The following is a 12,065-nucleotide window of genomic DNA, read 5'->3' as shown; positions in this document are numbered from 1 at the left end:
TATTCTGCGGTCGACCCCGAGTGCCCGCGGAAATCTTAACCTGAGCTCCACACACGGTGCGCTTTGCCTGCGTCTGTGTTTCCACAATCAATCTTAATTAAAGTTGGATGTTTGGTAGACTTTCGCAAACAACTGTAACAGTGACAGCGCGGGAAGCGGTTGCGGGAACCGTTTTCTTTTACTTTGCGCTTCGCTTCGCATTGCCATTGCTGTATTGAGTTCGAAACATTGCCCGTTCCTCCATCATCGACGGGGCCCCTCAACTACATGTGGGATGACGTAGAACGGTGTGTGGGGAAATTGCGATGACACCTGCGGGTAGCAGAGCCTCAGGATAATGTCACTGCGTTAGGTGGCGAACTACTAATCAAGGTCGTGGACATTGGAAGGGGGGGAAGTTGGAAGGATTGCGTTAGGCGCCCTACTATCCTACTACGTACGACGGCAGACAGCACAATGCCAACCATGTCAATCCATCACGCGCGTGCATCATCATGCAAGATACGCGAGACGACATCCCAATCCCTCAAATCCTTCGACCTATACCAACTGCGTCATCTGCCGCTTATTCTGGTGCTTTCCCCGCAGACCCGCTTCCTTGATCTCGTTTACATTCCACGGAAAGTGGCCTGTTCGCATTCCAAGGTTGACAGGAGGACACGACACGAGACGAGAAAGGAAGGAGCGAACCGAAACCGACGAACCCCTCATTCCGAGCATGAATGGCATGAATTGGATTAGACGAGCACCCAATGCCATTTGGTCATACCTAACCGCTGGAAGAAGGAAAATAGCGAGGACTTTGGTACGAGGCCGGCGTAGGTGGACTGCCACCATGAGGCGAAGGTACCTGCATACAGTCATTGTGTTAGCGCTTTATTCCAAGTCGAAGCAGTTTATCCCCGTTCAATTCGCTTGACATTTCCGTGTCTTTTCCTTCCAACCGCTTTTCTTTGGTCACGAAATATCCCAAAGTTGTTTTGCTTTTTGTCGAGTTCCACGGAACGTACTGTCGCATCTCCATCCCCGGATTCCCACGTAGCTGGAAACGAAGGGGAAGTAACACCCATACTTTCATACTTTCACACTTTCACACTACACGTACCTTCGACTGGCCCCAGTTCAGCAAAACCAAGCGCTTCCAACACCCACGGCGCGACGATAGCGAGGACGCCCAGGGCAATGACGGTGCACATGACCGGGTGCTCGATGACAAAGCCCTCGATGCTTTGGGCGGCTTCCCAGGCTTTGTCGCAAGCGGTGGAGATGGTGGGACCGAGTTCTTCGTGCGACGCGCGGAGAGCGGTGGTGAGGCGCGAGAGGATGTGTTGGGCGAGCGTGGTGCGCCAGCCGGAGGGGCCGACGAGGGCGTCTAGGTGCATGCGGAGTTGGGCGCCGGTGAGGCGCGTGGTGAGGAGTTTTTCGACGACGGAGTCTGCGATCTCGTCTGTGACTTCGTCTGTAGGGTGGGTGTTAGAGGTAGCGGCGGAGAGCAAAGCGACTTTCTCGTCGGGGTAAGTGGTGTGCTCCGGCTCCTCGGTGCCGCAGGGGAAGCAGGCGAGGATCGCTTGGAGACATGCCATCGCCATGTTGTCAGCTTCTTTGGTGGTAGTTGGTAGTTGATGGTTGTGGTGAGAGCGATATTGATATGTGTTCAGGCTTAGCGCTTGTGGCACTGCTGCGCCGCAGAAGCGGTGATGGTGAGGGTGACATAGAGCAGCCTCGCCCAATCGTTTTTTGAACGCCACAAGTATGCGACGCAGAAGAGTATGGGGAGGTAGGCTGCAAGGCTGCAGGCAAGGCGCACTCTCATCTGTTAACAAGCCTAAGGACGATGTGAATGCAGTACAGCAATCTTACCAGATCTTGGTGAGCGCTTCTATCGGGTACTGCCTTTGAGTTGCAAGTCACATTTTGGAGCAGTACATCTCACGAGGATCATTGTCTACGGAATCCGTTGCGCGCTTATGCCCGTACAGTCTGGTGTAGTCTTGTTCTTTTCCGACAGGATCGAGACACAACAACACGTTCATGGCGATCGGTTGCTTGATGTAACACTGGCACGATTCGATGCCTCCAGGTAAAGGTGACGTTCGATGGGATCAAGTTCGCGTACACAGCTGCCATGTTTGTTCCGCTGGGCACTTGCCATGTCGTCTGATACTCTCTTACCGCAATTGGCACCGCTCAGCTGTTCTTACCTTTACTCCATCCTGCAGCACGCTAGAGCAATACAAAGTGAAGTGCAGCTTCTTGATCTTCTAAACATCCATCGTCTTCTCATCGTTCATTTCGAATCAGACGCTTTCATCATTCAGTAAGAGGTCGAATAACACTGACAACTGTCTTCCCCTCGATCGTTGCACGAGATGGGCGGCCATGCCTTCAAAGGACTGTATTGTCCCCGCATCTCCCCATCGGTCTACGAGAGGGTCAAAGCAGAGACGAAAGCCGCGCTGCAGACTGTCTTCGCGCAAGTCGTGGTACCGACTGAGATGCCCGGCAAGGTATGACTACACATCTACCACGCTGCTCACCTGCTGACACCCACAGGATGACTACGGCGACGTCGACTTCCTAGTCTGCTCCCCTCTCCACTTCAAAGGCACCACCACACTCGACACATTCCCCTGGCAAAGCACCGTCTCTCTTATCAAAGACGTCCTCGATACCACACATGGGCGCCAAGGCTTTCTCACCAGAGACTGCATGTACTTCGCCATCGACTCGCCCCACGGCGAAGAGAACTACTTCATCCAGATCGATGTCAAAGTCTGCTTCAAGCCGGAGTTGTTTCACTGGTGTCACTTCGAGCTCAACTACGCAAGCAACAGCAAGATGATCGGCAGTATGGTCAAACCGCTGGGCCTCACCATGGATCCTGAGGGTATACATGTCCGTGTTGAAGAGATGGAAGAGACGAATTTTCCTGGTAGCATGGTGTGGGTTAGCAAGGATCCGAAGGATGCGCTGCGGATTGTGGGGTTGGATTGGAGGATCTTGAATGGGGGATTTAAGACTAAGGAGGAGAGTAAGTTGTTGATCTGCGCTGTTTGTGACTTTTGCTGATGTTATATTCAGTCTACAAGTACTTGGCTAGCTCCTGGCTCTTCCACCCAGGTCACTTCGCCGCACGACTGGCCGAGGAAAAGTATAACGACCGACTTGAAGACCGCGCACCATACTGGACACACTTCATCAAAGAATGGGTTCCGCAGCATTACCCTGGCTACCGCCACATTCAGCAGACTGCAGACTCCAAAGAGCCCGGCAGCAAAACCCACGAGCACGTCGATCAAGACCTCTCAGCATGGCAAACCAGCACCAGAGCAGCTGTCCGCAACAAAGTCTTCACCATGTTCCCGCATGTAGCAACCGCATACTATACCAAGCGCGCCGCATGGGTCAAAGAGCGCGAAGAGCAGAGATTGCGCGAGCTTATCACCCAAGCCATTCCAACTGGTAAGAATGGATGGAGTAGCGACGTACCCGTTCCAATCATCATAGTCAAACAGCTTCAGCCGCAGACCCCCGATCTCGAACCCACAGCTACAGGCGAGCTAACACCGCCGTTGACACCACCGCTCACACCCGGCTCATCTCCCGATGCCTCGCCGATCTCACCGAGCGCTTTAGTCCCACCTCCCCTCTCCCCATCTCTATCAACCACCTCCTCCCCAAACCCAGCCCTCTACCTCTACGTCGCCCCCCTCCCCCACACACCACCCCTCCCCTTCTCCGCCTCCCCACCTCCACCCAACATGTCCGCCACAGCCAAACTGCTCTGTCTCTTCCGCTGGACACTCTTCTGCCCCTCCACCGGCACACCTTACCTCGCCACCATGCCGCGCGACAAGGACTTTACGATGGCGTGGACAGATGCGCAGTATGCTGGTGCGACGGATGGGGTGCTTGTAAGGTGGGCGGAGGAGGTGTGGTGGAGTGTTTGGGTTAGGCAGTGCGTTGTGAATTATCGGGGGATGTGGAAGAGGAGGTTTGAGAAGGCGGGGAGGAAGGGGGTTGTGGAGGGGGGGATGGGAGGGGTTGAGGAACAAGCTGGTGTTGAGGGGAAGGAGAAGGAGGTGGTGGTAGTGGTGGGAGAGAGGGTTGAGAAGGTTAGGGGGAGGTTGGGGAGGTTGAATGAGAGTTTGGTTGGGTTAGTTTAGGTGGGTTGTATTGGAGGTCGGTGGTGAGGTGGGTATGATCATTCCCGTATATCTCTGGGATGCGGGATGAATTTGGAATTTGGAGTTTGGACGGGACTTTATTCGGGATATCCCATCTGGGCACTACATTGCTCATACGACTCTGCTTACGATGATGGCCTTTTCTCGAACATATCACATCACAGGAGTCATGGCTCCGAGGAAGCTAGAAATCTTGAAAAGGTGTTCACTTTACATTTCGCTCAGAATGCGCAAGCATGAATTCTGCAGTGAGGTTCTCCTTATCTCTTGCTCATGATCCCAATCCACAAAAGATCCGTCACAGAAGACTTCAGACGTCGATCAGCGTTCCACGTTTTCCGCACAATACAGAACCAAGCAAGACCTCCCACGCCGATGTTGAGGCCTCTTCCGCTCTAGACAGCTTAATTCTAAATCCGAAAGGAGGCCTCCACATCGGCGTGGCCGATCCTCCAAGCTTCCCTACCATGCAGAAAATGTGTCCACGCGGATACAAGTGATTTCAAATGTTGCAGCGCATTCGACGCAACGCGCTAGTTTCCGAAGCGCCTCTTCCGACTCGGAACCCGTACCCCACACTTGATCGACCCTCTCTCCGCTGTCAGCCCCTCAATAATGACGCCAGCCAGACGCTCTGGTCCTAACTCCTGCAAGCCGTGCAAGCTTGCAAGTACCGAAGATGAGGGGTCGTCATACATCATAGACTGGGTCTGGCTCCGTTGTGGGATCAACGCGCCTTTTGTCCTTTGCAACCATTTCCCACTTCACGATAATATACGCGCACCTCGTTCTATCGTCGCGACGAACTCTTTGTATCTTGTATCTTGTATCTCATATCTTTGACCTCTACACATTTGCACGCGACGCGCGCAACAACCCCCCAAAATGTCCAACGACAAGATGAAAGCAGTGCACTACGAAGGTCCATTCAAGGTCTCAGTCAAGGACGTCGAGCTGCCTAAGATACAGCATCCGGATGATGTGATTGTCAAGGTTACGACGGCGGCGATTTGCGGGTCGGACTTGCATATGTATCAAGGACGGACGGCTGCGGAGGCGGGCCTGGTGTTTGGTCATGAGAACATGGGGACTATTATCGAGGTTGGTGCCGGCGTGACGCTTTTGGAGAAGGGGGATAGGATTGTGTTGCCGTTTGTGAGTGTTCCGTGGAGTTGTGGTGAGGATGGCGGAGGGCTAACGCGATGGATCGTAGAATGTCGCTGACGGCAGGTGTCGCAATTGCGAGGAGGGCAAAACAGCGTTCTGTACCGGGTAGGTCGAGCGTCAATCGAGTTATCGATCGTCTGTCCTAACAATAGAACAGAGTAAACCCAGGCTTCGCCGGTGGCGCTTACGGCTACGTAGCCATGGGCCCGTATCAAGGCGGCCAAGCGCAATACCTCCGCGTCCCCTTCGCCGACTTCAACGCCCTCAAGCTGCCCAAAGGAACCGAGCACGAAGCCGACTTCATACTGCTAGCAGATATATTCCCAACAGGCTGGCATGGGCTGGTCCTCGCTGGTTTCCAGTCCGGCGAAAGCGTCGCGGTGTTCGGTGCAGGTCCTGTTGGTCTCATGGCAGCCTATAGCGGTATCCTACGAGGCGCGAGCAAGGTCTTCGTAGTCGACACAGTGCCTGAGCGACTGCAAGCTGCGGAGAAGATCGGATGCATTCCTATTGACTTCCGGAAGAGTGACCCGGTTGAGCAGATCATCAAGCTCAATGACGGTATGGTGGATCGCGCTGTCGACGCGGTCGGGTATCAAGCCGTAGACGCGTCGGGTAGCAAGGAGAAGCCAAACGTTGTCTTGGACCAGTTGATCATGGTGACCCGGCCAACGGGAGGCTTGGGTATTCCAGGTTTGTATGTGCCGGCCGATCCAGGAGCGCCTGATGAGCAGAGCAAGAAGGGCCAAATTCTGATCTCGTTCGGCAAGCTATTCGAAAAGGTATGTTCGTGGCTCGAAGTTGTGTACCCACCACTAACGACGGCAGGGCTTGCATCTTGGCACCGGGCAGTGTAATGTGAAAGCCTACAACAGGTATCTCCGCGACATGATTGTATCGGGCAAGGCCAAGCCGAGCTTCGTCGTGTCGCACGAGATTAATATCGACGACGCGCCGACGGCATACGAGAAGTTTGACAAGAGAATCGAGGGGTATACGAAGGTGTTGATCCATCCGAACGGAGCTCTGAACTAGTTGGACGTATGAGTAATTAATCTACATTCCATTTTCGAGTAACTCACGTTCAAGCATTGAGTGTCGCGTTGATGCGCTCTGTCATGCGATCGCGTCGACGCCTGGCTGATCCCGTTCCCCCGCGCTAGTATCGCTGCATCGCCATCGCGCCGTCGTCGACGAGGTATGCCTTGACAATCTTGACCTCCTCAACAGGGCGGTCTTCCTTGTCTGTCTTGACCAAGCCCAGCTTCTTCACAATTTGCATCCCGCTCTTGACCCTTCCAAAGATGGTGTGCTTGCCGTCCAACCACGGAGTCGGCGCCAATGTGATGAAGAATTGGGAGCCATTGGTGTTGGGACCGGAGTTGGCCATGCTGAGGATGCCTGCACCCGTGTGCTTGAGCTGGGGGCTGATCTCGTCCTCGAACTTGTCTCCATATATGCTCTCACCTCCTCGTCCAGTACCCGTGGGGTCGCCGCCTTGGATCATGAAGTTTGGTATTATGCGGTGGAAGATCAGGCCGTTGAAGTAGTTGCGCTGCGTGAGCGTCGAGAAGTTTTTGCATGTCTTGGGCGCGTGGTCGTTGTAGAGTTCGATGACAATGGTGCCCTGGTTGGATTAGTAAGGTTGTTATTCATTTACAAAGACGAACATACAATAGTGGTATCGAGCGCGATATCGGTAGCCATGGTGAATGTGTAGTTGAGGGTATGAGGACTGTGATGGCAGCTTCCCCACGAGCTGGAATTCCATGTGAACTTTGAGGCACGGACCGCACACCAGCCACATATCGCGCCACAGCTACTAGCTCAGAGTGATGATTCACATCTAACAACCTATTCTAACATTCGGCGACCACAACCCCATCAACAAGAACATGGATCTCTCAAACTGGGCATTACCCCAGCTATCGAAGCTTGTTCCTCTAGACGATGAGTCACTGAAGCAACTAATATCCTATACTGAGTCACTATCGCCCAAAGAAGCAGCGGACCATCTACAGAATTTCTTAGGCGACAGCCCGCAAGCACTTGAGTTTATCTCTTCATTCAACAACCGGAGGAAGCCGAAGCCTTCCAGCGGCTCTGGTCAGGCCCAAGTGTCAAATGGCATGTCAGAAGTACCCAGGGCGAAGCCAAAGAAGAAGAAACCCGGTTTGAACAAACTTCCGCCACCGCGACAAGTAGAGGACCATGGCAACGTATCTGGTGCATATCTCAAAAAAGATGAACAAGACTACATGGCGGGTAGCTCAAAGCCCAAGGCTGCTAAATTCGGCTTACAAGAACAACCTGACGGGTTGCAATTACCAACCTTCACTACGTCATCGGGGACATCAACCCCCAAATCCCGTGGTGTCTCGCCTGCTCCGCAACCAGCAAAGAAACTTCCAGGCCAACTTATCTCTGAGACCAAACCAAAGGCCAAGGCAAAGATTAATGTAACTGGTGGCACGCCCATGCAAGGTGCCTCGACGGCACTCAATGATCTGGAGTCCGCAATCAGAGCACTTGAGATTCAGACGAACCCTACCCTTGCCCCACAAGACAACAGCAAACGGAAATGCAATTGCATGGCCACCAGACATCCTTTGCTCGAAGCTGCGCCAAACTGCTTGAACTGCGGAAAGATCATCTGCGTAAAGGAAGGCATCGGCCCATGCACCTTCTGCAACTCAGCTCTGTTCAGTGCACAAGACATCCAATCCATGGTGCGCGTTCTCCGCGAAGAGCGCGGAAAAGAGAAGATGGCCGCCAACAACGCGGGCCAAAAGCGTGCCGATGTCTCGCTCGCACCACGCCCGTTCTCAACACCCCGCACAGGAACACCCGCATCTTCCAATCCCGCCTCGGACGTCGAGTCTGAGAACGAGAAGCTCGCAAAAGCAAAACAGCACAGAGACAAGCTGCTCGCCTTCCAAGCCCAAAACGCCAAACGAACTCAAGTCCACGACGAAGCCGCCGACTTCGAAACCACAACCGCCGGCCTCAGCATGTGGGCCAGCCCGCAAGAACGCGCCATGCAGCTCAAGCGCCAGCAAAAAGCCCTGCGCGAGCAAGACTGGAATGCGCGTCCAGAGTACGAAAAGCGCAAGGTAGTCGCCAGCATCGACCTCTCTGGCAAGAAGCTTGTCAAGCGCATGGCTGCTACCGAGAGGCCGGCTACACCCGAGAGCGAAGATGAGCCACCCGAACCTACTCAACGGCCCCGAGATGGGAATACGCTATCGAGTGGTAGCGGGGCGTTCAGCAAGAATCCGCTGTTGGGTGGACTGATTAGGCCGACTATTAAGGTCCAGGAGAGTAAAGGCAAGGAGAATGCGGGTGAAGGTGGGAGGAAGCAGACGTGGCGTCGCGTGCAGGATGATAATGATGATAATGAGCAGTGGATCTTGGATGGAGGCGTTTATGGTTCGAGAGCGGATAACGTGAGCTTGGAGATGGATGGGCTGAGATGATAGGTGCCATTACCTCCCTTACCGAAGTAACTACATTGATAGTGGTAAAAAGAACCAGCAAACAATATCCATCTCCACATCAGCGCGCGAATACATGTCAATGAAAGCACAGCGGTTATCTTCCAACAAGCCCTCCCATCCTCTCATTCTACCTAGGCAACTCGAATCAAGAACACAGTCTGCATGGCCCCCGTAGCCGAACAGCCGTACTTGTGGCGTATCAAGCATCCACTCCGGTGTCGGTATCGTACATACGCGAGAGCGAGCATAGCTCACGGGACTAGACACGATGCATCTGTACGGGCAGGTCAAGCCCGGTCAAGCCCATATTCCCCTGTATGTATCCAACGCGGACTTTTCTCCGCGCGAATAGGACCGAAGGGGAAAGCCGCGCGGACGTGTATTGTGCGAGGAGCGAAGAGCGAGACAGCGAGTGAGCGAGTGAAGAAACTGCCGTGGTCCCAAGTACCCGTATGTGACATCCCAGCTGAAGCCCTCTCCTTACATACGGAATCGCCGCACCACCTCTCCATTCCAAGGTTACCAACACCAACCCACCGTCCCCCGCCGATCCCCGTTCACCTTATCCCCATCCCCAGGTTTTCCAACGAAGCCATCTGAGATCGACAAACCTCGCCAAAAGCTTGTTCAGCCGCTTCTTTGCTTGTTGCGACAAGCTCGACCAAGCAATTGCGGGGTACATACACACTACCAGCCACGCTAACCCCATTCAACACTTCCCCCGGTGTCCCATGGACACGGTACGGAGGGAAGTGATAGGCTAGCTGGGTAACGTGGCGGAAGCTGGAGGTGACAGCTGGGCTTCTGGGGAAAGTAGGGAAAGTTACCGCGGATGTGGTGCGAGAAACGAATCCAGATGCGCGGATAGGGACGGTGGGTGGATGGGCTGGACCGTGGACTTGGGGCTAGTGTGAAGGAGGATAATGGAGGGAAAGGGACGAAGAGGGACGATGTGAGGACTAGCTGGATGTTAGGTGGGAAATACCCCGCAGACTGAGTCGTGGGTGGGAAATGTGATGGACGGCCCTGGTAGGGGGCGTGGTGAAGGCAAGGGTGGGTTCCAATTACATGGATAGCATAAGAGCCCCGCTGAGCCTCCAAACGAAAGTTGTTCGCAGGACTGACAGTTTCATTTACCTTGTTGAAGCTCTGAATCCCTGTCTACGAAGGCTTTTCCATACGTAGACCATGAAGAACACGATGCGAGACCACAGCGATGGCTCTGGTACGCAATCTTACATCTCAACTTCACATCCACCTACACATGTACTTACCCAATTCAACAACAGATGTCTCAGACCACTCCCCCTCAGCCTCCAAACCAGCGTTCAACCACATCGAGCAAATCCACACCAACGAGCAAGTCCCCGGACACACCAACTACTACGAAAAAGATGGCTTGCGGACAGCCGGCGACGGCGAGGACCACGATGCCGAGCAACCTATGAACTTTAAGAGACTTATGGCGTTGGTCGCTATGGCTTTCCGTGCGTATAGCCCTTCCCAGACGACTAATACACAACGGAGTTCCCTCGCTAACACCAAGAATAGTATGGACAGGCAGCCAAATCCCCGTCTACCTCTTCGGCGGCGTCCCCCCCTACATCTACGCCGACATAGGCGGCACCGACCGCTGGATCTGGTTTATCCTGGCAAACCTCCTCTCCCTCGCCGCCGTATGCCCCTTCGTCGGTTCCATCTCCGACATTGTCGGCCGCCGGTGGGTCGCCATGATCGGCGCGTGTTTCCTCATTCTCGGCATGATTATCTGCTCAACCGCACATTCCATGAATATCTTCATTGCAGGAATGGTGTTTAGCGGTGTGGGCGCGGGCATCAACGAGCTTACGGCGTTGGCGGTGACGAGTGAGCTTGCGCCGACGAGTCAGAGGGGCAAGTACGTTGCTATTTTGGTGTTTACGATTTTGCCGTTTTGTCCGAGTGTGCTTTGGGCGCAGCTTATTGCTAGTCAGAGTCCGGGGGCGTGGAGGTGGATTGGGATGTGGTGTGGTAAGAACTTTTCCCTGTTATCTAAACGACGCATGAGAGGGGAAACTGACGATCTTAGGTCTCTGGGCTTTCATCGGCCTCGTCTTGACGTTCGTGTTCTACCACCCTCCTCCCCGCGTCAACAGCGTGGGTATGAGCCGCAGGGAGGTTCTCGCACAGATCGACTACATCGGCGGTTTCCTGTCTGTTGTTGGTATGATCTTGTTCATGATGGGCATGCAGTGGGGTGGCTACCAGTACAAGTGGTCCAGCGCACACGTGCTCGCGCCCTTGATCCTGGGCGTCGCTTTCCTCGTTGCCTTTGTCTTCTGGGAAGCTTACGGAGCCAAACATCCCATGTTCCCCAAGAGACTTCGTCAAGAGCCCCGGATTCTTGGGCTGACACTCGTCATTACGTTTATCTCTGGAGCCAACTTCTTCTCGATCCTCATGTTCTGGCCGACGCAGGCGTTCAACGTTTATGGTCATGATCCTGTTGGTGTTGGTATCAGAGGTATTCCTGTTGGGTTCTCGATTCTGGCTGGGGCTTGTATTGTGCTGTGGTTGCTTTCATTGCTCCGCGGTCACAACAAGGAGCTTTTGATTGTCTCGTCGATCATGATGACGGCAGGCTGCGGTGCTCTTTCTATCGGTCGCGTGGATAACTTGTACCAGCTTTGGGGCCTGTTGGTCTTGGCTGGTCTCGGCATTGGTGGTATCGTCGTGCCTGCATCTATCATCTGTAAGTTTCACGTTGCGTTGATCGATGAACGCGTTGCTGATCTCATTAGCCACTATCATCTGCCCAGACGACCTCATCGCGACGATCGCTGCTCTGACCCTTGCCATCCGCGTCATTGGTGGTTCCATCGGATACTGCGTGTACTACAACGTCTTCATCTCCAAATTTGTTCCCGCCGCAACCCACTACATCGGCGGCGCAATGGTTACCAAGCTCAACATCACATCCCCAGAGATCATCGGAGAGGCAATCGCCATCACCGGCGGATCGCTTCTCCCGCTTCTCCATGAGCTTCCGGGTATCAAGGACGTGCCGGGTGCGTATGAGTTGGTCGTGTACGCTGGTCAGCTCGCGTACGCCGAGGCGTACAAGTACGTGTACTACGTCAGCATAGCGTTTGGCGGAGTCAGTATCATCGCGGCATGCTTTTTGGGTGATATTTCCAAGTACATGGACGATCATGTCGCTGTGGTCATGCATTGA

General features: G+C 54.0%; 6 protein-coding genes across 6 annotated transcripts; 4 read left to right on the top strand and 2 right to left on the bottom strand.

Moving 5' to 3' along the window:
- Positions 1-737: 737 nt before the first annotated feature.
- J4E86_011433 (uncharacterized protein) lies at positions 738-1,589 on the bottom strand (the record flags this gene model as incomplete). The annotated part of the gene is made up of 2 exons (XM_051451924.1): positions 738-850; positions 1,106-1,589. The coding sequence occupies 2 exons, from the start codon at positions 1,587-1,589 to the stop codon at positions 738-740; spliced, it is 597 nt and encodes a 198-aa protein (XP_051296936.1).
- Positions 1,590-2,369: 780 nt separating this feature from the next.
- Positions 2,370-4,166, top strand: J4E86_011432 (uncharacterized protein; the record flags this gene model as incomplete). Its single annotated transcript, XM_051451923.1, has 3 exons — positions 2,370-2,507; positions 2,554-3,031; positions 3,082-4,166. 3 exons carry the CDS (start codon positions 2,370-2,372, stop codon positions 4,164-4,166), a joined length of 1,701 nt encoding a protein of 566 aa, XP_051296935.1.
- Positions 4,167-5,072: 906 nt separating this feature from the next.
- Positions 5,073-6,389, top strand: J4E86_011431 (uncharacterized protein; the record flags this gene model as incomplete). The annotated part of the gene is made up of 4 exons (XM_051451922.1): positions 5,073-5,342; positions 5,401-5,459; positions 5,512-6,136; positions 6,183-6,389. 4 exons carry the CDS (start codon positions 5,073-5,075, stop codon positions 6,387-6,389), a joined length of 1,161 nt encoding a protein of 386 aa, XP_051296934.1.
- A 124-nt stretch (positions 6,390-6,513) lies between these two features.
- On the bottom strand, positions 6,514-7,061 carry CYP1 (heme binding; the record flags this gene model as incomplete). The annotated part of the gene is made up of 2 exons (XM_051451921.1): positions 6,514-6,981; positions 7,029-7,061. 2 exons carry the CDS (start codon positions 7,059-7,061, stop codon positions 6,514-6,516), a joined length of 501 nt encoding a protein of 166 aa, XP_051296933.1.
- Positions 7,062-7,249: 188 nt separating this feature from the next.
- On the top strand, positions 7,250-8,830 carry J4E86_011429 (uncharacterized protein; the record flags this gene model as incomplete). Its single annotated transcript, XM_051451920.1, has 1 exon — positions 7,250-8,830. One exon carries the CDS (start codon positions 7,250-7,252, stop codon positions 8,828-8,830), a length of 1,581 nt encoding a protein of 526 aa, XP_051296932.1.
- A 1,209-nt stretch (positions 8,831-10,039) lies between these two features.
- J4E86_011428 (uncharacterized protein) lies at positions 10,040-12,065 on the top strand (the record flags this gene model as incomplete). Its single annotated transcript, XM_051451919.1, has 5 exons — positions 10,040-10,076; positions 10,141-10,338; positions 10,403-10,861; positions 10,920-11,582; positions 11,632-12,065. 5 exons carry the CDS (start codon positions 10,040-10,042, stop codon positions 12,063-12,065), a joined length of 1,791 nt encoding a protein of 596 aa, XP_051296931.1.

This window comes from Alternaria arbusti, assembly GCF_024043155.1.
Source record: "Alternaria arbusti strain BMP 1465 chromosome Unknown scaffold_34, whole genome shotgun sequence".
Taxonomy (NCBI): Eukaryota; Fungi; Ascomycota; class Dothideomycetes; order Pleosporales; family Pleosporaceae; genus Alternaria; species Alternaria arbusti.
This window is presented reverse-complemented; position numbering and strand designations above follow the sequence as displayed.